Source organism: Aythya fuligula, chromosome 2 (assembly GCF_009819795.1).
Source record: "Aythya fuligula isolate bAytFul2 chromosome 2, bAytFul2.pri, whole genome shotgun sequence".
In the NCBI taxonomy this organism is placed as follows: Eukaryota; Metazoa; Chordata; class Aves; order Anseriformes; family Anatidae; genus Aythya; species Aythya fuligula.
This window is the reverse complement of record NC_045560.1, coordinates 118,600,029-118,626,695: the sequence shown is the minus strand read 5'-3', so window position 1 is coordinate 118,626,695 and position 26,667 is coordinate 118,600,029. Positions and strand designations below refer to the sequence as shown.

The 26,667-nt window shown below is 37.7% G+C and overlaps 1 protein-coding gene across 1 annotated transcript in view; it reads left to right on the top strand.

The window, feature by feature from the left end:
• The window catches only part of ATP6V1H (ATPase H+ transporting V1 subunit H), a 39,961-nt gene extending 18,593 nt beyond the window's left edge, over window positions 1-21,368 (top strand). The window contains exons 9-14 of the mRNA XM_032182158.1: window positions 980-1,172; window positions 3,989-4,167; window positions 4,937-5,062; window positions 6,436-6,537; window positions 11,014-11,127; window positions 20,516-21,368. Coding sequence (XP_032038049.1) covers window positions 980-1,172; window positions 3,989-4,167; window positions 4,937-5,062; window positions 6,436-6,537; window positions 11,014-11,127; window positions 20,516-20,576 — 775 coding nt within the window. The 3' untranslated portion in view covers window positions 20,577-21,368. The remainder of the gene's footprint in view (window positions 1-979; window positions 1,173-3,988; window positions 4,168-4,936; window positions 5,063-6,435; window positions 6,538-11,013; window positions 11,128-20,515) is intronic.
• The last annotated feature ends 5,299 nt before the right edge of the window (window positions 21,369-26,667 follow it).

Below are 26,667 nucleotides of genomic sequence, written 5' to 3'. Positions count from 1 at the left end.
ACACTGGAACAGGCTTCCTGGTGAGGAGGTTGATGCCCTGTGCTTGTCAGTGTTCAAGAGGCATTTGGTTACTGCCCTTAATGATATGCTTTAACTTTTGGTTATGTCTGAAGAGGTCAGGCAGATGCACTAGATGATTTTTGTAGGTCCCTTTCAACTGAACTATTCTAATTTTAAAATGAAAGGTCAAAATATGTGTCAAGATGATGCTACTGAAACAAAATTTTTCACTAAGGAAGCTGATACTGTAACACTTCAATAGTTTATTGTAAGTCTACATTTCAACCTTTTTTCACTGTTGAGAAGTTTTGAAAGTAATTTTTAATTGGGTTAGCGTTTATTTGGAATGCACTTGTAAATTGCTTTTTAAATTTTCAAAAGTTGAGCTGAACAAAGCTTCTGTATAATTCTTTTCCTCAGAGGTCTCGTGATACCATTTCTTCGCTGGTTATACTCTGTATGTTTGTCCTGTTACACCTATAACCTTTTTTTCCTGAAAACTCACATGTTAACTAGTGATTACTTCAGCTCAATTCAGATGTTAGATGGAGAAATACAATTACAGGAACAAATTCAATCCTTGTAGATTTTGTTCTGCCTTTTTACTCTTCTTTCTCAACTGAAAAAGCAGCTCCGTTTCTCCTGGAATGACATATAATGCTCGAAACTTCGCACTGGAAAAAGAATCTCAGTAAACTTGAAGGTGGATACACTACCACCGTAGTTCAAATTGGAAAAGCTTCTTTATGGCTGTATGGCTGAGGAGGAAATAAGCATATTTTTTAAAGATGGCTTTCTGAACAAGCTGCTCATGCAATGATAAATACTGGTGCAGGATACTGTGAAGTGGGTTGCATACGCATCTCAGCAGCTCTTTCCAATAAGTTCCTGTTACACATTTATTTTCATGTTTCTGTGCAGAACAATACAATGTATGCAGTTAATTTAAAATCAAATTACACTTCTGTTAATTTTTCAGTATCATGGGAGTCTTGAGCAACAAATGTGGCTTCCAGCTCCAGTATCAGATGATTTTCTGCGTGTGGCTGTTGGCGTTTAGCCCTCAAATGTGTGAATATCTCCGCCGGTATAATATTGTTCCAGTGCTGTCGGATATTCTTCAGGAGTCAGTCAAAGAGAAAGTGACTAGAATCATCCTTGCAGCATTTCGGGTAAGTGTCTTTGGACTGCAATCTTCTCTCAGGTGAGCAGATGTTAGATGCTGCTGATGCACAGCTGTTTCTGTTAGGCATTAGGTATCCTGGAATGAAAGCTTAATTGTCCCTTTTTGTGTGAGCTGAGTTTTGGTAGTAGACATGCTGCTGTGGGTAATGACTATTGTTCAGTCTCTTAAAATGAGATCGATAAAAATTTTCTTAGTGCAGGCTGCTTGAGTTCAAGATACTTTTTTCTGCTGGTCCTAGTCTAAAAGACTGGAGTTCATTAATATCTGATACATTTCTGCCTTATGAAGCAATTAAAATTAATATATTTTAATATATTTTAATCAGGTAGCTCTTTGACTTGAATTCTATCTCCTAGTCCAAAACCCTTGTCTTGGTTACTCTGTCAAGATGAATGAGGATTTGTTGAAGACAAATTTGGACGAGGAGAGGGTAGTTGTTGCTTACTGACTTGCTGATCAGCTGTAACTAGCTGTGTGAAGGTGCTCAATCTATGACTTAAATGGTCTCTCTAACCAAAAGCATCTGTCACTTGAAAAACTGGATGAGGCAGATTATAGGAACATGATTTTTATCCTATTAAAGGAGGTCAGTGATGTGAGGTATCCAGTTGGACTATTCTTACTGTATCCATCTCTTTAGATGTTCTAGTGTGCTTTAGGGCCTTGACGCTAGGATTAGGCAGGGAGCTACAGCAAGACAACTTCTAAAAAAAAATAAAAAAAAAAAAATTGAGGGGCTCAGCAGTTCATTTTCAACTTCTTCCAATTCTTGAAGTTATAAACAGGAGAAAAAACTTCTAGTTCTTAGGGTTGGTGTGTTTTGCAAGACAAGACAAAAATCAAGAGAAGCTTTTTTAATAAATAAAGGCTGAGAAAGAATAAGATGGTTCTGTTACAGGCTTCAGGGAAAATTGGCTGTTTTCTTTTTCCCAACACTGAAGGTAAGTGGTAGCATGAGCATGAGGTTTTAAACTGGCTGCCAGGAAATACAGATTAGAAATTAGATGTTAGAACTGTGAATTCTGAAGCAAAGTTAAAATAGGTAGTGGAGGCAAAATAGACCTTTTTCTGTGTGAGAGGTTGCAGTATGAGTTTTGGGGGTCGTGGGTGTGATCTGTATAAAGAAGTAGGCTTGAGAATTCTCCAAATCATGCCTGCTGTCCTGCCAAAGGCTTGGCATGAGGCTTAACGACTTGAGTACATTTTCTTTACTGTCTGACTTCTAATTTGTTCTGGTTTACCTCTTTGGTAAGTTAGTTATATGAAGTATGTAATTACATTTTTATCTGTAAAGCAACTGTCTATGTTATATCATTTAGTTTCTCTGTTTACCTATTAAAATTTTTTCCTTGTTTTCTGTATTTCTTTGATTTCATTGCATTTTATGCCCTTCTCGTAGCTGTGACTCATTTTGTACTGTGAAACTTATCAGTGAATAGTTCAGTGATCCATTCTACTTAGTCATATGTTTGTATTTTCCTAATACATCCTTTCACTATAAAAAGCTTGAATACTGCTTTTTGGTATGAGTTATATAATAGTATTTGGAGTAGCTGTCTATATATCTCTGTGGAAACTTTATATACCTGCTCCTTAAAAGACAAAATTTAAGTTCAAGGTCCATGATTTGTTCTTTTGTTAGCACTTACAACTCTAAGTAGGTAATTTTGCATTACTTTGTGTAAATTACCTTCTCTTGCTGAAATAGAAATGCATCTTTTACCACACATTAATGGCCACATACAATTAACTTTAAAAGCAGTAATACGAGTTACTTTCAATAGGCAAATTTTAGTAGTTTTTTGCAGTGTTCTACCTTACTAATAACTTAAGTATAGGGGTTCTGTGATATAACTAATGATGCAGTCTAATTTCTTCTGTGTGGTTGCATAGCTTATTTCTGGTAGGTGTTAAGGCTTATTTATATGGACACACCTTCTGTTTGCTAAGGACAGCATCTTTTACGTGGAATTTATCTCGTGGAAAATGTAGGTGGCTAGCTCTGAACAACGTAATTTGAAGCTGATTGAGTAGAAACGTAATGAATAAATGACATTGGAACTTGACTATTACATTCTGTGCTTCTAATTCCAGTCTTACCAATAAGCATCTCTTTGAATAAAAATACATAGAATGTTCCCAATTTCAAAAGAAGCTGATCTAATCCAGATGCTAGCTTTTTAGATAGAAAGATGACTCCTTTTTTTTCTTAAAAAGGCTTTCATGCTCTGTACCGATGTTGCACCCAAAGCTAAAACGATAATTCCAGATAAAACCAATTGTTCATGGTAGAGGTTCTGGGATGTGGGGTATTTAAGTGTGCCTTTTTTCTTTGAATAGTCTTTCTAGTCAGCCCAATTTAACATGGAAAATGAAAAAAAGCAGGTAATTAATACTTTCTTATATTTAAGGTAGCATACCATCTAGGAGGAAAAGAGTCTGAGTAACCCAAACTTGAATGCAGTGTTATTTGTGCTTTTCATCTTGCATGGTTGCATTACTTTGCTTTTGCAAGCTAGAGCCCAATTTTTTTGTTTAAAATTCCTCTTGGTCTGCTACAGTGACACATGTGAATACTCCTGTGTAGCGGTGTCTGCCCTAGGTGACACCGCTAAATGTAGGTGTAAAGCAGCTATTGTTTGGTAAAGTCGTACTTCTTTGGAGACGTTATTTCAGGAATTGCTCAATTCTGCCTAATGGTCACTTATTAAAATAAATTGTTCCAATAAGAATTTCTCAATGGTACTAGTCGGTCAAAACAGTCTGTCCTTAAAAACAAAAAACAACCTTTTGTTTTTCTAGAATTTGCTGGAGAAATCAACTGAGAGAGAAACTCGCCAAGAGTATGCTCTTGCCATGATTCAGTGTAAAGTCTTAAAGCAGCTAGAGAATTTGGATCAGCAGAAATATGATGATGAAGACATAAGTGAAGATATCAAGTTTCTACTGGACAAGCTTGGTGAGAGCGTGCAAGACCTTAGGTATGTTTTAAGTAGGAACTTCTCAAAAAGTGTAATTATATGAGTGTTTGTAAAAAACCTTTTTTCTTTAAAGCTGTATAATATATGGAATTATGATACTTAAATGATAGCTGATAACCAGAATCTCCGTACATTCTCTATCTAGAGAAGTTTCCTATTCAAAATGAGTATATGCTGGCTGAATAGAAAATAAATTTTTCACTTCTGGATATATAATCTTCTTAACTGATAACTATGTGAAAACAACTTCAGAAGGGGTTTATAGGAGTTCTAATCTAAGTTAAAGACTAATTAGCATACATCTTGCTGTCCACGTTAACTCAAGTTTTTGCTAGTGCTTACCTAATTTTTGCTCTTGTGTGTAAATTGGACTGTGTTGTAGTTGCTATCAAAACTTTCTTTCTATGAAAGACAAGGACCAGGATCCTTGACTAGGGAAGTTAAAAACAGAAACCAAGCAAAACAGCCAACAAATTCCCAAAAGCATAGTGTTATGTGTTTTTTCTTCAGGATTCCTGTTTTGGAGTGGATGGAGGGATTATGTTTTGAAGACATTTGTCTTACATTTCATGCCTTTTTGTATTTTTCAGCTGAACTCTGAGACAGGGAGCAGTTCTCATGTGCTGTTGACAGCAGTCTTCCAATTGCGTTAAATGTATCATAACAAATTGTGCTCCAACTGTCTTGCTAGGCACAGGCTTCGGTGTATGGTTCAGACTCTATTTGTGGCAACATAGCCAGTATTTCATTCAGGTCTTTTGTTCTGCAGCTCCTTCGATGAGTACAGTTCCGAGCTCAAGTCGGGAAGGCTGGAGTGGAGTCCTGTGCACAAGTCTGAAAAGTTTTGGCGGGAGAACGCTGTAAGATTAAATGAGAAGAACTATGAACTACTCAAGTAGGTTTTCAAGTCTTGAATTATATCATTCTTTAATATTTTCAATATTGAACTGAGCCTGTATTTAATGCTTTATTTGTGTGAATGTGTAGAATGAGATGCAAGTCAGAGCATCTTTCTGTTGTTAGAATGGATGGTCCTTACTTAGTACTTTTTCTAATTTTTTCCAAAAGCTGAATTATTTATTTGCTTCTACTGGTCAAAATGTATTGATGATAGAGGGAATATCTCTAGCTTAACCCAGCTGCAGATGTGTACAGTTGAATCTTTTAATGCCTGCACTTGAAAAACAGCTATAATAATAGACATGTTAAAAACATTTTTAATTATGCTAATTGTAATTGTGTTTTGTCTTGTCATTAATATGAGCAATGAGCTTTTCTCTTGAGTAGTTGGGAGTCGAAAGTAGTGGTACTATTTCATGGAAAATCAGTGTTACTGAGATATATACAGTCTGTTTTTACTTGGGACACAGTTTGGTGTAAGTTTGTTAGATGAAGTGAAGCTGAAGCTTAAGTTTATTCTTATTGTGGTCAAGGACTTATTTGCTGACTTCTGGAAGCATGTACTCAAAAGGTGTCTGGGTTTTAAACTTCTGTGGGAGCTGTTAGTTGTCTAATTTTGTTGTCATTAACTGATAGTATGTGGCCATCTTTCTGTTTGGTGTTCACTAATGAGTGCAAGATCTAACAGCAGGCAGGAGGTCAAGTGAAATATGCATGATATTGGAAGACAGTGAATGTACTGATTCTGAAATTTAGGTGCATTTTAGTCTGCACTGAGACTTCATCAAGCCCAGTCTGATAAGTCACGTTGAGGGCATGTTCTTAAATATTCAGTATTGCAGACAAAAAAAAAAAAAGAGCTGCTGCCAACTGCAACATGAATATAATGTTGAGATTTAGTATTGCAGTTACTACAGGAAATACTTTGCTCTGTTCTTCTCTCCAGATTTTGGGATAGTTTAGCTAGATGTATTGTACTTGTACTAACACAAAGACAGTGATCTACAATAGTTCCTTCAAAAAAAAACAACCACACAGCAAAAACAAAAATGTGGAGAGATTCTTGTATCTAAGAATTTCTCTTATGTTGTAAGGCATTTGACAAACAATTCTCTTTTCGCTTCAAGCCCCGTCACTTTATTTTCCTTTATCTACCATCTTACTCTTTTTCTAACTCTAATATACTTCAACTTACTGTTGAACTCACTGTTTTTTCTGCCGTCAACTATGACTGACTTCTTAAGCGAGTGATGCTGGACTTGTTTGGAATTTAGTAAATACTTTTTATCTGTTAATGAAAGCCAGGTCTCTATTGTTTTAAATGCAATGACACATTTGAAAAAAGTTCATGGGACTTGTTTTTCCTAGAATCCTGACAAAACTTCTGGAAGTTTCGGATGATCCACAAGTGCTGGCTGTAGCTGCTCATGATGTGGGAGAATATGTACGACACTATCCCCGTGGGAAACGGTAAGAAAAAGGCCAATATGCTTAACACTTGGCTACTATACACTTTACCTGATTTTTTTCTAATTTATATTAAAATGTTACATAGGGATTGCAGGTGATGACTAAGGTAATTCATTGGGAAGGTGTTTACAGATAAGTTTTCTCCACTGTTAAGGGATGCTAGAATATATGAAGTCAAAGACCTAGTCTGTGTTTTCCTATGTCTAAAGCAATCTTGAGTAAGTTTTTCAGACTAAAGCAGCAGATGTGCATGGGAAGAAATAAGAACAGCTGTTTAATTACCTTGTTGCTTTTGCCCTCAGTAACTATTGGACTATACACATTGGACTTAGAATAGTGATGGGTTATTTCCACAAGGATTAAGTCTATTTTGTGACTTAAAACCATCAAGAAGATTTTTGTCACAAACAATTGGCATTGTAACTTCAGTGGCGTTAGCACAGACTCAGTTTTTGCATTATTTTTACTGTGTCATCTTGTGGCTATATAAGTATAAATTTTAATTGAAAATGTTAATTTATTGTAAACCTGAATTCTAGTCAAAATACACAGACACTACTGTATTTGCTTTGCTTAACTCTGAGCTAAGAAATTACTTGCTGAATAATTGCATCTCTAATGAAGAGAGACTGCTGAAACAGAAAGGGGCCTTTCAGTTTTGCAGAAATCATGCTCATCAGTCACCAAGGTGACATGTGACTTAATTTCTCTAGCAATGAAGCTGTCAGGTTTTGGTTTCTGCATAGGGTTTAACAGGGAGGATGGCATGGTTTTCTGGGCTTGTTGGAAATGGCGTGAACGTTTCTTGTGTAGACTGCTATCTTGACATTAGCAGCATCATGAACACCAGACTGCAACTTGATGCCATATGCTAGAAAGACTTGCTCAAGTACTCACAGACTTTGTATAAGCAATTTGAACTGAAGGTATTTTTAGATTATTGGGACAAGTTAACTGTGTCTGCTAAGAAAAAAAATCAGGTGTTCAGTATTCCACTTACACTGAGAAGTGCTGTGTATTTGCTGATTAGCTCCTGTGTCTTCCAGAAGAGATTTATGACAAGTGATGTTGGAGTGGAGGCAATATATTTTCTAAGGTGGAAACATACTGCTGCCTGCAAGGAGGCAAAGCTGAAGGATTAGTACTGAATATTCCTGTTTCAAGCTGTCCTTTGTCTGAAATAATTTTATTAGATAGCTGCATAATCCTCAAGCAGCTTGCATGCATACTCAAGTGTAGTGTAATGCTTGGTCTAGTACAGCTGTACAGTTGCTGGACTGAAGCTATGAAGTCAAATGAGTGGATGAACAGGACCTGTATTTCTCTGCTTCTGGTTGGGAAAATGTACTTCTGGTGGGACCTCAGCTCTGCTCAGCTGCTATGCTACCTTCCTCCCAGGCTGGTAAACCTATTCACAACTGTATCCTCCTTCAAAAGGAGTGAACACTGGAAATGACAAGTGTCCTTACTACCATTCTAACCCATGTTCTTTTATCATTTTCTAATACTTAATTTGTTTTCTATGTGCAGACCTGGATTGTTTAGGTTCGTGTTCTGAAGGACAAACTGAAACGCCTGTTTCTTTTAAGGAATTTCATTGGAATCCAACGAGTTCCAGTTAAACAGTTTTAGGGCTAAAAGCTTAAAATACCAAAGGACTGTGTGTCAGTTCTTATTGAAAAGTCCATTCCTTAGCACAGTGGTATTCGGTATATAGCTATTTACTGCTCCCGTGCTTGGTTGACATTTCACACTTTTATTGTGTGACTCACTGGGAGAATGGATGCTTTTCAATGGTTTAGAAGAGAGAATTCAAATATCTTAAGTAAATTTTTCTTCTAAGTGTTTATCCTTGTCTTCTAAATGGATCCTCTTTAAGCCTTTGAATGTTGAAGTGTTTGATTAAATCCTGAAACTTTTTGAGTTTACCAGCTACGTGCAGCAGAGACTCAGGAGTTAAAAGGTCACCGACCTTCCTCTTTGTCTGACAAAAGAAAATATCTTTTAAGTCAAATGCTACATTTTTTGTATGACTGTTCTCTAATGATGTCAGCTTACATAATTTTAACTTGCCTTTAAAATTGTTCATCATAGTGCAGACTATTAAGGCCACTAAGCACTGGGGGCTTCTGATAAGTCAGTAATATGCATTTGCTGAGAATATAACAGCAGAAATAAAGTATGTAATTGGTGTTTGTCATTAAAATAAGCACAGATCAAACATCAGTCTCCTCTACAGTTTGCATATGGCGTGTTTACAATCACCTCAACTCCGAAATTTCTTTTCATGTCTAAGATTGTCACCTCAAGCTTTTCATTTCCTTATCTTGTGGTTCAGGGACAGGTTGGTTGCTTTCCATTTTTCACTTTAGTCTGCTTTTAGATATGTACTGTATGTTTCAAATTAATATATTTTGTTTTAATAGTCTAATCTGTTCTCATTATCTTTTTTTCCCCTTCCCCCTTTAATATGCTATATTAAAATCTCTCTTCAGCATCCAGAAGACTTGTTTGAATTGCCCCTGTCTTGTTGTACTGCACTGTTGTTATTGGGAAGAGTCTGCAGAAGATGTACAAAGATTGTAACTGGCCAACTGAGCTGTATTTTACTTTAAAATGGCTAGAAATTGAGGGGAGGGAAAAGAACTTAAAGTTTTTGAGCAGGTAAAAAAAAAAGTGTTAAGCAGCTTTGGAACTTGAAGCAATTGAAGCAATAAGCTTTACTATGAACCTTCCTCATTAGTTGCTTACATTTCAGACTAAAACATGTAGCTGGGAAGTGATTTGTACAATTAGGAAGTGTTTTGTAAGGGCAGTGACACCATTCTTGGGCTCTTCATGTTCTCAGCCATAAAGTCAGGGGTTGTCCTGTCATCTAAAATACTTCAATTTGATTGTAGGTCAAATTTGACCTTTCCATTTGATTCTTGCATGCTCCTTGCAAAAGGAAGGCTTTGAGTTTTGTGCCCCTTTTACCTTCTTTAACTTTCTGGAAATTCAGTGTTCAAGTCAGTCTTGTAATGAGGAAAAGGGTCTTCATTTTATTTCATAGTCTTGTATTTGTGTACAGTGGTTTTAGGTTTAACTTGATAGAAATGTGAGAAACCCAAAGTCAGGAGTAAAGGTTTGATGAATTCATCTTGTTACTAATAACTTAGAGAATTCTTGGTGAGGATTTTCTGGCTTAAAGCAACTGCACTTTTCTCAATCCGTGCCTTTTGTATGAAACATCCTTGTGTTTTAATGCTTTTGGGAAATAATATTCCCTGGGGTTTCCAGGATGGTTTTTGTCTGAGTTATGAAATAAGTTTTTTTTCATCTCCGCTTTGTCTTTATACTTGTTTGTAGTTTACAAAAACATGGTGTGTTATGCAGTAGTAATGCGTTAATTTGCAAAAATAAAAAATAAAATAGGCAGCTAATGCAAGATTAGAATATCAGGGTAGCATTGAGTTGAGTAATGCTGTTGATAGCCTCTTAACAGAGAAATCATATTTAACTACTCAGTGATAAGTAGGAGAACCAATTTTTTTTAAAACAAAAACAAAACAACACTACAACTTGGTGAGTAATCAGTTTACACATTCCTTGCAAATTTTCTCCAAACTATTATGAAAGACTAAAATTCTGCGTGTAATATCATCTGGATGCAACCTTTTATAGGATTAAGTATGTTGCCATCCAGCTTATTTATGAAGCAATTTATTCATGAAATGATACAAGGCTTCATCAGCTTTTTGTATGGGATTTGGCATAGATATTAAGGTCTGGCTGACTACTATGAAATCTGTGGTAAGAGATGCAGCTTAAACTGTTTTTTTTTTTTTTTTTCTTGGCAGTTGTAACTGTTAGCAGCCAGTTCAGCATCTTGTACAAGAATTACTGTGGCTCGATACAGTATAGCTTGAGTGGCAAAAAGCCCTGTGAGCAGTACCAGTTTGTTGATAACTGCCATGAAGATTAGGCTTGATCTTTAGGTATTGATATACCTAGCACAGTAAGCAGTGCTGGACTGGGTTAGAGATTTATTATTAATCAAAGGGGGTCACTTGGATGTCATCAATTAATAGAGGATGCTACCTTCCCCTAAGTAATACTCGATAGTGCTGTACCCTGCCAACCTTCTCAAGGCAATACTGAGTTCTTTAGCAAGCTGCGTAAAGTTTTCACCCTTCCTGTGAAAAGGGCTCCCTGCTTGATGATTGCTTTATTCCAAAATTTATGGTAGTGGGTAGCAAACTCCTGTTCTGATGTGGATTCTCCAAAAAAAAATATATATATATATTTTCAGTAGGTAGTATGAGAGATCTGCATTGGTAACATGTCAAATAAGATGTGTATGTTAGGAAGTAAATACTTGTAATAAAATAATAGTACGTTACTTCAAGTTTTAATGCCCTGAACATGAAAATGTTGGATAGCATTGCTACCCAGAAGCTGAAGTAATGTGAAAAAACTTGCTCTTCTGTCTTTCAGAGTGATTGAACAACTTGGTGGTAAACAGCTAGTAATGAACCACATGCATCACGAGGACCAACAAGTTCGTTACAATGCGCTGCTGGCTGTGCAGAAGCTGATGGTTCACAACTGGTATGTGAGGCTTGTTTAATATACTAGTAACAGATGTTGGGCTATAAAGAGAAATGAAAACCAATTTCTTTAAGGGTGGTGAGTGGGAATAACACTTCAATATGATGAAACTACACTTGTTAAATGATAGAGTGATGTGGATAGTTAGGAAAAGGTTCTTCACCAAGAAGGGTGGTTGGGCACTGGAACAGGCTCCCCAGGGAAGTGGTCAAGGCACCAAGCCTGCTGAAGTTCAGGAAGCATTTAGACAACAGTCCATGACATCTGGTTTGATTTTTGGGTGGTCCTATATGGAGTCAGACTCAATAATCCTTGTCTGTAATGCTGATGTGTAGGATCTTAGCTACATTCTCCATATGTTTTTACTGCCATTGAATGTTGTAGCTTGACCTTATGGGACTGAAGTAATAAGTAATTTGGTTTAGTGAAATTCTGGACTTCGTTGAACTGCTTAATGCTTAATATGAGCTGCAATTCAGGCTTGCAAAACTATAAAGTCTTGAAAATTATAAGAATGTCCATAGGCATCCTGACAAACTTACTAGTCTTGGCTGATGTGGTTATAAGAATTGGTATTTCAAATATTTAAGTAACAGTTGTTTTGCGAAGTGCATGCTTGACTGTTCTCTTGCACTGTTGTTCTTTGCTCTGATCTCTTCTGCCTCTTTACACTGGTATTTTTCTGTTTCCATTTTAAGGGACGTAAGTGCAGTTTTTCTTGAGCCCATGGCATACAAAGGCTTTTGGGCTGGCTGGTTAGTTGAAGTTGAAAACCACTCAGCAGTTTCTCTTTCATCATTTGCCTAGAATAGGATTTGAAGTGAGGCTTTTCATTTCATTGTTTGTCAACTAGTTTCCTAATAAAGCTCCACAAATCTTCAAGTCTTGGAGTGTTCTGCCACAGAACTTGCTGGTGGGTCACACCGCCTCTCAAGTGCCTCACCTATAAAGGTCCTGTTCTGTGTGGAAGAATAAGAACACAGATGTGAAGTGCAGCATACATTAGAACACAGATGTGAAGATAGAAACATCCATTTTAATTTTGAACTTAACCATTTTAATTCTAAAAGACTGGTTGTTGGAATTACCTATAAATTCTATTGGATGTTCTTGTGTTTTTTTTTTTTTAAATGCTGATTAGTGATGATAACACAGTGTCAAAGTGGTAAGGGGCAGGAATTTTCCCAAGTATGTTCTGTAAGGTTCATTGTGACCTACTTTCTGTAGAAGACAGGCTATCAAGGATGACAGAAGCCTCCTGACCCCTTTGCCTGAAAAATATCTTCTATAAAACAGTGCTAGTTTCCTCCATTTTTTGAAGTATTTGGTTTTCTAACTCATGCATATTATAAAATTCATGTTGTCCTGCTTCTTCCTTTCATACTATGGGCAGCCTCCTGTAACAGAGAAACACTTAAACATTTAAATCATGTCCTACAACAAATCCAGAGTGAATGTTCTCTGCCTGTAAGCATGACTTTGGTAAATAACATTCAATTTGAGTGTGTGGAGATGGGGATGAGGTGTGGTGTTGTGCAACGTAATCTGAGGGCAGTGCAATGTATTGCACTCTACCGTGCATGGCTGTTTTTAGCAGTATTTTTTTCTTACTTCATGCTGCTTTGACATATTTGAAACATTCCTAGTATCATAAATTCTCCACTGCTATATAGAGATCACAACATGGAAGGGCTGGTTACTGAATTTGTCTTCTACAGGGTCTTAATTGCTGTGTTTTCTGATGCCTTGAAAATCTGGTAATCAAAATATTAATCTTTGGTCTTTCTCTAGCATGTATCTCATCGACAATGGAAGTTTTCCTGGATGCCTAGCCTGGCTTTTCTCAATTTCAACTCGTGTACTAATTTTGAATATATAAAATCTGCTATTCTGGATTAGTCTTGGCTCTTTTATGGTGTGAATACATCCCTCCCTTGATTTTCTTTCCCAGCTTGTGAACCTTTAGACTTGAGAATGAGGGATTGCAGTTAAATCTCATTTCAGATCTCCAGAGGTGTCAATAGAAAATTTGTTAGCGCCATTTTCAGATTTGTATTGTCACCTCTCAAGGGAATTTTTTAATGCTTGTTGGAAAGAGTCTCTGGGAGTGATTTGTCCTTGGCTCATCCATTATAAGGAGAACACTTTGGCAATTATATTAGTTTGTGCTAGAGAAATGACGCATTGTTTGGAAGTAGGAAGATAAATTTGTCTTGGTATAGGTTTGGCTTTTGATATGAAATGGGAGCTCTTCAGTTTCATAGCTTGTTTGGGGAGGAGAGAGAACTTAGTTCTGGAGTGTTTAAATGCTGCATAGTGCAGTTGGAGTGCCTGCTTGTTTAGCTTCGTTTTGGCATAATATGGATTAACTAGCAGTGTCAAAGTTTGCTTACCTTGCTCTTCAGAGGTGGGGAAATAAGCGTTTTTCACCTTGCTTTCATATGTTTTGGAGTTCCAGTTATTTCACTTGAGGCAATTGTTTTTCCTTGAATTTAATTTCTGCAGTACAGCCCTGCATTACTGTTTGTGATGCGTGCATGACAGCAGTGGAGTTTTTCCTAGATCTGGAGCCTAATGGAGAAGGACAAGAAAATAAAGGCTTGCACCAAGCCTCAAACTTCTTGTACCTGAGTGTGGGAGTGTCATGAAGCAGCTGAAGTGGCATCCTGCTTAGAACACAGCTGTATCATTAGGCTGCTAATACCTCAACTTGGAGACAATTAACTTCTAAGTAATTTGAATAGTTCATTACAGGCTGCTCAGCTGGCTTTTCCTTAGGGGATTTTAAGTCAGGGATAAATGGGGAAGAAATCAGCCTGTCAGGCATTCTGTTTAATGGCAAAACTTCCTTGGCAAAGGCAGCAACTGCTGTCAGTTTTCCTGATGAGGTAATTTCAGGTGAAATATTCTGGTTACGTTTGCATGTTAAATGGTCATGCATTTGAGGAAGCAGGTAGTGAAGGTTTCTTTAGCATTGCTTTATATCTTTAAATGGTAACTTATTCTGTGCTTTAATTTCACTTAACTAAGTGTGTGCGTAGTCCTGACACTGCTGCTGATGAAAGCCTGTTACCGGCAGATGAGGGAGTTTGGAGTGGGAATAACTGTGGGTTTTTCTGCTGTCCTGTTCCATTTATGCCTTCTCTGTGTGCGAGGAGCATCTTTGTTTTTGATGGTGTTCAGAGGCAATGCCCAACTTGACCATTTTAGTAATAGGAACTGGTTTGCGGAACCTATTGCTGGAGTGATATTTTTATGATGCAGAATAAAAAAGTACCAAATTAAGTTCTAAAGTGACAGGACTTACACATATCCCTACGTACGAACCATGTCCCTCACAGCATAACACTTGAACGGTTGGACTCGATGATCCTGAAGGTCCCTTCCCCCTAGGTGACTTATTTTCCCAACTTTACAGATTGTGTGCTAAGATGAGTGCTCTACTGCTGTAGAAAGGAGGGTGGAGGGCTGACAAGTGGAGGTTGCCTGGGTGTACTTGTTATGACAAGGGAGGAACTGGCCTATTGTCAGTGAGCTGAGATGTGCCACTTGTGCTCTTTGTTCATGCAAGTTTGAAGTAAAATGTGGTAGCTTAACCCCTATAGGTGAAATTTTCTTCACTTTTCATACAAGTGCTAAAATCACGGTGAATCTGGCTGCAAGCTTGTTTTTCTTCTGGCTGAGTCAAGGTAATGGCTGAACTGGTAGCATCTTCGGCGATCGCTCCCGTTGAATAAAGCACTGAACTGTGCTGCACCTTTCTACTCCTGCCTTAGTGAGCTGCTGCTAGTGAGGGATTGCATCTCTGGGCTCAGGTGTAATGCCTGGTCTACCCAGGGACCTTTTACCTGCGTGGGCTCTGAGCTAGAAACCTCTTTCAAATGAAAAGGCTTTTCAAATAAAATGTGATTCAATGAATAGGCATCAATGTGCATCAGTGACACATCTGAACTCCCATTGTTCAGCATCCTCTGTTCTCATACTCTGCACAATCAAGTATGGTATTGGGAATAAAATTAACAAATGGCGTACTGAAGGAAGCAACACATTCAGGTAAGCTTTGAATATGCAACAGATTCATGTGCTATTTTCAGAGTGCACATCCCAGACAAAATTACTTGCTTCTCATCTTTTAAAATGACTAGGTGTGCAGAGAGACAGTAATAAAAAAAAAATAAAAAAATCTGAAACTGCCTAGAATTTGCAGTATGGTATATTTAGAAGCTGTTGTTCTGGAGCCTGCGCTGAACACGCAGCATGTCATTATTCTTCTCTTAGGCATAAATTTTGTTCTCCAAAGCCAATGCAACCCCTGAGATAGCCTCTGTACCTTACTTGCTCCTGGTAGCAAGTGCAGATGTGATGATAGTTAACTGGCGGCCATGAAGTTTGCCCCTTGTTTCTCCAAGCACTCAGACATGTAATGCTTAACACAGTAGACTTAAATCCAAAACATATTTATCTTCTGTGGCCTTCATTATCAATGGTATTTCTTCTCAAACTTTTCTGGTAGTTAACTATTATTGAGAAGATTCTCTGATTAAAGATTAATAATTTTTGAAGAGCATGGTTGCCAGGTAGAGTGAGACAAATTAAGCAAAAATCCAATTAATTATAGGCATACTTTATATTTAGCATGAGTGCTCCATCTTTTCATTTGGATGTAAATGTGTCTTTGTAAAGGTTCATTCAGTATAGTTAGAGACTGGTTTGTATTGTGCATGTGCTCTCCAGGACCTTGCAGTTTATGATTGTATCTCCTCTCATGAGATTTGCACCATTTATAAAACACACTTTGATATTTGTTCCACATCAGTAGAAACTCTGAAAATATTTTGCAAATATCGACCATCCTGCTCAGTTTGCTTTTTATTTTTCAAAGAAATAATTTCATGTGCTATGCTGAATAATAGGGAAAGATGTCACCAAAAAAGTAATTTTCTGGTGGTTTTGTTTCTGATTAGTGTTCCTTTAAAGACTAAACTGGACTGGAAATTGGAATATAACCCTAGAAGGAATACTACTTAAACTGCAAAGCTTGTTCCTTTTGGCATGTGACCTCTGGAAATGTGGTCTGTGTCTTAAAAATTTCCTATCATAAATTATTTGTTGTTGACAATGATTTTGCTGAATCTGAGAATTAGTATAAAATTCTCAGAGTCTTGTGCCTGGTTCTCGTGCCTGTTTGTGGTTATCTCCTTACCCCATACTTGGTGGATTTGCTGGTTTACTAGTTGGCTCAGTTCCTTGTGCCTTTTCCCAAATGACCTTTCAGCATTTGTTGCAATTGCTGTAATGTTTAAGTATATCTCGGCTCCAGTGTGTTCGTGTCTCTTGTATGCAAACAGAACCAATTAAATGAGCATAACTGAATTAAGAAACAAATTAGAACAAGTGTTTGAGATGCAAGAAATTCTTGTATACTCCTTTTTTCCTTCTCATGTTGGAAAAAGCATTTAGGATACCTTAGAAAACCTGTGTTTAAAGATGAGGTCTGAAAAAGGGGAAATTGCTAATGTATAAGGACTTGGTTCTCTGGTGTGAATTAAAGGATTCATATGGAATATAATTTACACCTCACTTCAAGGAGGGGTAAATGTGGAGTTTCAATTTTTGTTGGTCTGAGCTTTAGTTGAGTTATTGAGGACTTTTGAGTCACTACAAAGTGATATACTTAACTTGCATGTTTGGACACGCTTCTACAGTGCAGAGGTAATATTTTGTGCTCTTGGAAGTTGAATTGATTGTTTCATGTTTGAATGCAGTTATCTGTAACTGCAAGGTTGTCTAGATTGGCTTTGTATGCTTTATAAAGGTCTTTCTGCTCCAGTGTGATGAAAACTAAAAAAAGAGTAGAACTTGTTGTTCCAAAGTGCTAAACTTGCAAATTTAAATCTCTGAGGTGCTTGGGCCTTTTTGCTCAATTAATTTTACATCTTGGTTATTAATGCTGGCTGGAGGATGAATTGCCTGCTTGTTCTGTTGGGTGGTTTCTAGTGCTGATTCAGAGTAAGTTCAGAGGAACTGCTGCAAGGTACCCTCAATACATGAGAAGCGAACTCTGTAGATACTTGGCAGCCCCAGCGTGGGGAGTGTACTGAAGTGATGTGCTTACTGGTAAGTCTGCTTTGTGTGGAAAAGGGCAGAACTTTCCAGGTACTTGAAGCACCATTAAATGCACAGGAGCTTTCCTTCACTTTCTGGACAGCAGTTAAAGAATAAAGCGTGATACATAAACATGTTCAGTACTACTGGATTACCAGGATGCAGAATTTAATTTCCCTTTATCTCCTTAAATGATTCAAAAGAAAAATCATGTGTGCATTGTGAAAATGTTTACTATTCTGACAGGTGTGTAGTGTTTTATGCTATAATGCAATGCTTACTTGAGACAAAAGGCAGCCCTCCAGTGGGAAGAACTATTGACTGAATTTGTATTTTGGCAGTGTTTTTACTCTTTTTTTCCACAGCTTTGTTCTTTGAGTTTTGTGTATCTTCAGCAAATCACTCAATGTGTGTTCTTTAAGAAAGATCTGCTTGACCTGATTAGAAGGGAAACATACAATAACTTGTAAGACTCAAGCAATGCAAGACTATGGGTATGTGGGTCCCAAAAGCTGGTGATCTCAGATGTTAGTAGGACTACATGTACGTAGCTTATAGAACGAGCTGATCAGGCAGGCACAAACCTGTACCAGTAGTTGCCGTGTTCATCTGTCATACTTTTGCTTCTGAGCATAATCATCTTAGAAACTTGATGTGCTTGCAAAAGACTGTGATGCTTTTAAAAAAAAAAAAAAAGTTGGGCTTTTCCTGCAGCTGTGAAGGAAAGGAAGGAATAACAGTATGTTTAAGATAGGGAGAAGTGGTCCAATTCATGGATATATCTTTTATTTCGAAAATCACTTAAATTCCTTGTAACTTTCCACTGTAGTGTGCACCCCTAATCTGTGTCAGATGCTTCTTTAAATTTTTTGTGATGTTACCTTGCTGACAAGGTCTATTCATCTTTCATCTCTATGTGATCTTCCAGTGCAGTGTTTGGAATGCTTGTGTTCTTAAAGGTAACTTTAATTCTGTGGTGTGAACAGTAGCTCTGAAATCCCATTTTGTATTTTAAAATTTAACTGAGGATAAATGCAGGATAAGTCAAATCTTAAACATTTGATCTGTAAGAGCATGATGATGGACGCTTGTGCCCAGCTTGTGTGAAGACTGAAGCTTACAGTGATGCTTAATCTCATGATGTGATGAAATACCCATGTGTGGAAAAAAATACACATGCACACACTTAAATCTTCATGTATTTCAGTATCTGTTTTAATGGAGGGAGAACAGGGGGCTGCTGAAGCTTGAGTTTTAGTGGAAGATGTTTGGGAGGTGATGAAAGGTCCTAGGTTAAGCAATAAAACATACTTTGGAAGCGATAAACTGAAGATTAACTGATACTTCTAACAACAGCAGGTGGAGGTTGATTATGTTAGTGAGTGCTCATAAAACATTCTCCTGCTCTGCCTTCTCAAAAGCCATTTTTGCTGAGTACAGTGCACTGTGGCTGGATTTTACTATGTCTTGAGTATGCTTCTGAACTGGTGTAAGCTTTGCAATTTGTACTGCTAAGGATTGTTAGCTTGATTGATTTTCCTACTTCTAAATACCTACTTCTAAATAATTACCTTGGAAATTCATGTTCAAAGTGGTTCACGTGTGCTTTAAGAATAAATAACTTGGCAGGCTTGTGGTGCTGCGAGCAGATCTACATGCAAGCATTAGTTGCTTTCAAGGCTTGGATGTGAGAAGAAATAAAACTGGTACATGCATGTAGGCATGAATGAAAGAAAGAGCAGAAGGAGATTTGATGATTTTGGAAGCAATTCCATACTTGCTGGCTGTGGTTTTGGATGGCTGTCAAATGTATTTTGGTGGTATAATTTTGGGTCCTGCCAAACCATAAGAGAGCAGTTTGTTTCCTTCTTTGCCATCAGGAGCCTCTGCTTTGAGGCTGATAACCTATTTATTACGATCAAAAGTATTTCTATTGAGTGCTAGCCTTAAAATACAGCAATCCTGCAGGAACACCTGATAAAGCTGTGAAGGAAGGTGCTAAAACATCAAGTGTGGCTCCGCATGCAAATGTTACTATTATTGCTTGTAGAGTGTGAAGCTAGTATTGTATTTTATAGGAATTTTGCTTTTCTAGCTGTTTTTAGCTTTAAAACAGAAATGCTGTTGGGTGATACAGGTGTGTTGCTAAATTTTATTCTGCAATAGAAATTGTTATGCATAGGGAATTGCAGATCAACAAGACACTAAACTGAAAAGCAGTTTTTTGGAATGGGCAATAAGAACTGATTTTTTTCTTTTAGAAAAGGATTTTTTTAAAGCACAAGTGCATACTTCTGAGTTAATTATTTTCTAAACTCAATTCTGAACATCATTCCTTTGCTTCTAATGCTTAACTTGTATAGGTTGAAACAGCTGTTTAGTGAGGAAAACTGTGGTTCAAAGTGTGTGATTGGCAAGTGGAAAAATGCCTAGATTCCACAGATTTGGAGACCTTTCTTTCAACTGGTACAGCAGTGCAATTACTAATGCTTATTATAGAAAACGAATTTCAACCCACCTACTGTTAAAGACCTCTTCCAACTTCCTTGTGCTTCTGTGAAGTGTTGAGCTGCTTTTATTGGAGACAGCGAAAGATGAGAAGACTCAGAATTGTGCAGTTTTCTGTAGAATTTTGATATTGTTGCTAAGGCTAATGCTAAGAAACTTTGGTGTTTATTCGATTGTTGAGAGGACAGATACAAAATAACTGCCTAGGTAGACTTCAGAACAAGTGGGGAAAAAAAAAAAATTCAAAGGACCTGTTCATATACAGCAGCGTTGACTTTTAATACCTTTTATTTCTTCCAACGTGAAATTAAATTTCCTAAATGCCTCTTTAGCTATAGGAAGACTTTGCTAGCATATGGGTTAAGATGACAATTTATGGGTTAAACTGACAAAGTATTACTTGTAAAAAGTCTGTGTGAACACATGAAGGAGATACACATTAGAGACTGTGGCAAATTATTTAAAAAGTATATTCAACAAGAAAAATCTGTGGACTTCATGGGTGTTCTGTACCAGTTAGCAGGACTCGTGAATGTTACAGGAGGGCTCTTTGTTTTTCCAGAGTTTTCCTGATGTTCAATTTCATAAGATTAGATGTTGGATACCTAAAGCTTGGGTACTGTCATAGTAGCTCCAGTGACTGTCAAATGATAGTAGACTCTATTTGAAAGAACAGCTCTAAATGTAAAAATCTTTTCCCTCTTTCTAATTCCCACCACCATCCACCTCCCTGTTCTCTAGAATGTTTCTCAACTTATTTTTTTTTGTATTTCAGGGAATACCTTGGAAAGCAATTGCAGTCAGAACAACCTCAAACGGCCACTGCACGGAGCTAAACACTTCCATCAGTGCATTGCAGTTCCTGCTTCTAACTAGAATATGTTTGTCTTTTAATTGTTAAATTAATTGTCCAAGGAAACAAATCTCATTGTCTTTGCCTGCTGCTAGTGCATAAGCTTTCCAACTTTCCTTCAGTGTTTTTTGGCTTAGTAAAAATTTGTTCAGTTAGTTCTGACAAATATGCCTATTATCTCTTCCTGTTATATTCTGAATGTATCTGAAAAAAAATGTGGCTAATATATTGCATTTGTTTTATGTATTTATTCTAATAATAAAGAATGCTACTAAAGGATTTTCATTCCATGTCACAACCTAGAAAAAATGTTCTGTTTTCTTAGTGGATTATCAGTCTTGTCACTTAACAGGAAAAGCAAAGATAAATCCACTTGTGTGTCTCCAGAGAAATTAATAAAGCTTTGACTTGGTGTTCTGTAGGCAATGCCTGAGAACTGTTGACTATCAGTACTGGAATACATACCAACTCTCAAAACAATGTTAATACTGTAAATAAAAGAAATGTATGGGAGCAGTTTTGGGTAGACTTCTCTCTTTTGAGACTATATTTTAAAACTGGTACACAAGAAGGGGACAAGGTGGGAGGGCAGGGAGAAGACTCCTCTAATGAGAAGTGATACTTAAGGTTATTAGTGGAGCTGAATAATAGCAGTGTTAAAATTGCAGATCAAAGATTAAATGATTTTTCATTTTAATAACAAAAGTGCAGTAATAGGTGAACTCAGAATTTGATGGAGTGTTTCTGTTGATTATTAAAGATACTTGTAAATGCTGTGGTTTTGGTGTCATTCTAAAATCCATTGTATTCCATTTACATTAACTCAAGTTACTTGGCTATCACGTTTTTCTGTATTTTATAGCACCTGGTATCACCTATAAGCACCAATGAATTAAGGATTATATAGGATTTGGCATATGAAAAGCCTTGTTGCACACATGAGCTTGGCTACAGGCGCTTGCAACACCAAGCATATTCTTGTGCTTCACTTTTTAGAAGGGAAAGAGATGAGAGAATGTGACTTAATTTCATGTGTGGTGCAAGTCTCCGAGAAAGCTTAGGATATTTTGTCAAGCAAAAAACAAACTGGGGAAACTTCTTTGGCTTTTTGGGTTTTCATTGTACGCAACTAAAGTTTGACCACTGTTGCAAAGGAGAGAGAGTGGGCTTATGGATGACAATTTGTGATTTCATGGATTAAAATTGGATTATGTAAATTAATGACTGTTTACTCATATACATATGAAGTAGGCATTGATTCCGTGGTTATCTTAGGAATAGGATAACAAGGCTTGAATGGATGTTAATTGATTTGAGTAAGTGTGAGGGTAGGTGGATCTTACCTTGATGGTGAATGTTCCCACAGTAATGAGAGATGCTGGTGACCTGGGAAGCTGTTGGCAGAGTAAGGATGCATGCATACAGACACAGCCATTTGTGTCTTGGGTCAGTTGAGTGGTCTCAAAGTAAATCAGTCCTCCCTGATTTCACACGTGGATTTGCACCACACATTACTGTTGGTACACAAATTCTTCGATTCAGCTGCAGGATGCACATCACGTACCTTGGTTACTTGGCAGGAGTTCAGTCCACTGAACCAGGTAAGAATTTGTTTGAAATAACGCCCTTTGAAATGCATGTGGAGTGAAGACTGGCTTAAGGCAATTGGCACTGCTTCACAAATGAGACTCTTGGGTCACCCTGCTTGTTGGTGTCAGTATAGCTCAAGACAAACTTTGAAGATGCTGTAAAAGGTTGGTCCTATGCTTACAGCTGTAATGTTGGGCCCAGGGTGATGGAGCACTAAGGGGGAGGTATATCTATGTCTGCAAAAACAGAAGTCTAGGGTGTTTTCTTGTCTAAAGAGAATACAGAAGAACTGTTTGGTAGGAAACTTGGGTTTCAGTGGGATTGTCCACAAACGTCTAAATGTTATGCTTGTCTACTGTTGTACTGAGTATACATAGCAAGGGTTTGATAGTAGGGGCCCGCAGGAGTGACCTCTAAGCAGAGCAGCTGCCCTGTGTCAGAGCAGAGCTAGCTCCAAAAGTTATCTGCTGCTAGCCAGAGCTGAACCAGGGAGAGATGCTGTTTGGGCCTTGGGGAGAGCAGGTTTAAGGAAGGGGAGGGAAGACTGCTGTGCAACAGCTGGGAGAGAGAGGAGTGTGAAGCAGCCCTGCAGCCCCCAAGGTCAGTGCAGCAGGAGGACAGGAGGTGCTCCGGGCACAGAGCAGCAGTTCCCCTGCGGCCTGTGGAGAGGCCCCTGGTGGAGCAGGCTGTCCCCCTGCAGCCCATGGGTCCCACATGGAGCAGATCTCCACGCTGCAGCCCATGGAGGAGCCCCCGGTGGAGCAGGTGGATGTGGCCTGGAGGAGGCTGCGGCCCATGGAGAGCCCCCGCAGGAGCAGGCCCCGGGCCGGAGCTGCAGCCTGTGGAGAGGAGACCACACAGGAGGGCTCTACTTTGCTTTTAGTTTCCTCACTGTTCTAGCCTGCTAATGATAGGCAATAAATTACATTAATCTCCCTATGGTAAGTCATTTTGCCTGTGATGATAATTGCTGAGTGATCTCCCTGCCCTAATCTCAACCCTTGAGCCCTTTCCATCGTATTTTCTCCCCCTTTCCCTCTGAGGAGTGGGAGTGAGAGAGCGGTTGTGGTGGAGCTGTCCTGTAGCTTTTAAATGTGGAAATTGGGGGACTTGACCAAAAACATTCACTGAATCTCAATTAATTCATAAAACTTTCTGCTATGTCAGTTTTTAGTCTGAAAAGTTCTGATTAGCTGTAGCTCTTAATACTTTTTACTGCTCACCTGTTTGCTCACTTAAGTTGCTCAGTCACATTCTCCCAAAATCTGGCAAGTGGAATATGGGCAGATGCCATGGTGGCAGATTGAACACTTCAGGGCCCTATGATGACAGCATGGGTAGAGCTTGGTGTTGGGAAGAGAAGTGTGTGCCAGCAGCTTCCTTCTATTGCTCTGGTGACTTGAAGGCTTAGAGATTACTGGAAGTCATCTGTCACAGACCAGGTGACTACCTTGCTCATAAAGCAAAGAGTTAAAATTACCTTCCTCTAAATTAGGGTAATACATCTGTTTATGAATACTCTTTTTTCCTAAATTTGTTTGCACTCTCACTTTGATTCCAGGAGTTTAATTTTCCTATAATGAAAGTAACTGCACCTCTGAAATCTTTATAAGCAGACTTTAAATTTTCTTCATTTGAGGTTTCTTTTGCTTTTCATGATACATTTGCTTAAATGATTTTCTCTAAACTTTTGGACTCCGGGTCTGAAATCGTAACTGGAAATAAATGAGTGAATTTGCAGTACACAGTAATCATAAAAGGAATTTAAACCTGTCATAAATCAAAGCAGAAGAGATAGAAAGGAAGCATGAGGAAGAACAGTACTGCCTTCTGGAAGTAAGCTAAGAAAATGCTTTAATGATATGCTTAGTACATTTTTACGGTTCTTACAAGCCTGCAGTTGGATGAAGAGGAAACCAGGTCTTGGTTGTGGCCAGTGTGCGCTGCTTTCCCACACTGAACCAAACCAGGGCTGAGCAGGAGGTGGACTGCCTGGGCCCTAGATGGACCCTGCTGCACTGAACCTCTTTAATAGCTTATCAGAATGGTAAAAATATCTTTGTGCATGAACAAATTAAGTTTTTCAGTTTGTACTACTTGGACCTGCTGGGAAAATACTCTTTTTCAGTGAATTTTCCATGCAAGTTTTAGCCCAGTAAATTACAAAGGGTCTGAAGTTGTTCTCTTGACTCATCTCTATCCAAAAGCTTTAATTTCTGCTGAAGGAGCAGCTGAACATGAAAAACATGCTAAAAGCAGTTAACGTATGTAAGAATCTTTTTCATGACCTGCCCCTGGGCCTTACTGCTACTTTAAAGCTAGGTTACTGTACAGTAAGGAGCATAATAACAGAAAAGGAATAATGTCTAACTGTTGTGCTGTGCCTTCTTTCTGTTTCTGTTCTTTGGTTTTACCCAAGAAAATTTCTGTGCCTTAAGAACCTAATTTTTATTGGAGGAAACAACTCCTTTTTTAAAAGCCCTTTATATAAATGTTGGCAGTAGGAACATATTTTTTCTTTTTCAGTCTGATAATATCACAGATTTTCCCAGAAGTGTACAATTTGTGTCTGTAAGAAAACTAAATCTGCAGCAAAGAACAATTACATTTTCATGAGTCATCTTGGTGTCTTTCTGTGCATATTCATGATATGACTTTTTTTGTTTTCAAGGCTCTTCAGTTAGTATGCCTTGTCTGGATTCTATGTAGAGACAAAGCTTAAAAATTAAATATCTTTTTGAATGCAGTCATAAGCTACTTTACATCTGGCCCAGCCATAAAATGGGCAAAAAAACAGGTAGCTGATTGTGGCAATGACAGTTATAACCTATTGATTCAGAAATTCCAGAACTACCATGGTATCAGATCCTTTTGTGGTAGGAGAATGTAATCAAGTTGCAGACTTGAAGGTCATTGTTCTTTAGATAATTTAAATGAAAAGAAAGTGGTGCAAAACAAGCCTATTCTATCATGTTCAGTTGGCTAAAATACAGCTTCAGATAATGAGCCTGCCACTGTGGGGATCACAGCTAATAGTTGGATTGTAGATGCATACAAATACATCAGTCATCAAAAAGGTGAAAAAAAATTGACATAAATACCATGTAGAAAAATAGTTCTTAGAAATGTTTTTTTTTTTTTTCTTTTAAGCCTTTTCAGTGTTGCAACTTTTTTTTTTTTTTTTTTTTTGTTAAGAGATCATAAGGAATATTAATCTGAAAGAATCACTTTGTATTTGGCTTCCCCAGCCAAGTGCAGTTGAATTGAGCTACTTCTGTCCTATCCAGATACATAGGTATGAGACCACTTTTTTTTTTTTAAAACTGTAGTTTTAACACTTGATGGAGAATTACAGAACAGATTAACACATTTGGTAATTTACATTTCTAAAGTTTTCTTCAAAATTTTAAATCTACAAAAAAAATTATCGTAGTTGTTTCGAGTAAGGCTATTTAAGCCTATTTAAGTTTGAGGAGCAGTAGGATGTGTGTTCACAAAGCTTTGCATAATCATCATCAGTTAATAATTAAGGTACTGAAATACAGGTACATCTTAGGTGTCTTAAATAGATGAATTTCTTTTATAGAGAAGATTCTTATTATGAAGTGCAAAAAATTGTACATCTTGTAGTATTGTGGAATGTCACTTCTCTGTTAGTATTCCAGTTCATAGCGCCATCCATTTTTTTCTGTATTATATCCTAATTCTTCTTAGAATTGGTGATATTTCCCAATTTAATTACATCATGATATTGTGTCAAGCAGATGATGGATGAGACCTAGAAAAATTGAAATGTTTTAGAAAAAATTATCTCTTACTGGTAAGACAGAAATATTTTTGGATCCTCTGTCTTGGATCTTATTTATTTTTCCTTACACGTTCCAGCTCAAATTCTATAAGATACTGTTCCCAAAAGAAAGACTCAGGATCATGTTAAGAGCCTGTTTATGTCAAGATCAATTCCCCCTTTTCACACTTATGGGCATTAAATGTAGATATCAAGTAGCTTGGGTCAAAGCTGAGCTGGGGGCAAGGCTTTGTTCACCTTGTAGGGACCAAGTGGTTTAACTTCTTTGTTACAACTTGTTAGTCCTGTTATGTCTATGTGCCATTTCTGGAGATGGAAGGAACTCTGAAGTTTGCTGGAATCTTCCTTTTTATTGTTTCCTAATCAGGGATGGTAGCTGCCATTTTGGATGAGACTTTTGGTGCAACTCAGTGTGGAGGATAAATAGTGGATTATTCCATCAAACCATTGAGAATCCTTTTCATCCTCTGTTTTCCATCCTGTGTTCCTGCTCTCAACACAATCTGAATTTTCTATCACCTGGTTCACTGCATGAGAAAGTCCTTAGTCATGTATAGCTGCGTCTCTTGTACTGGGACAAACCTCTGGTCTTCTCTGGCTTGCCTTTTGCTTACATAATCCTCTTTGTTGGGGTCTCTTATTTCTATTAGCCATTCTGTCTTTTCTTTCTGCTCCT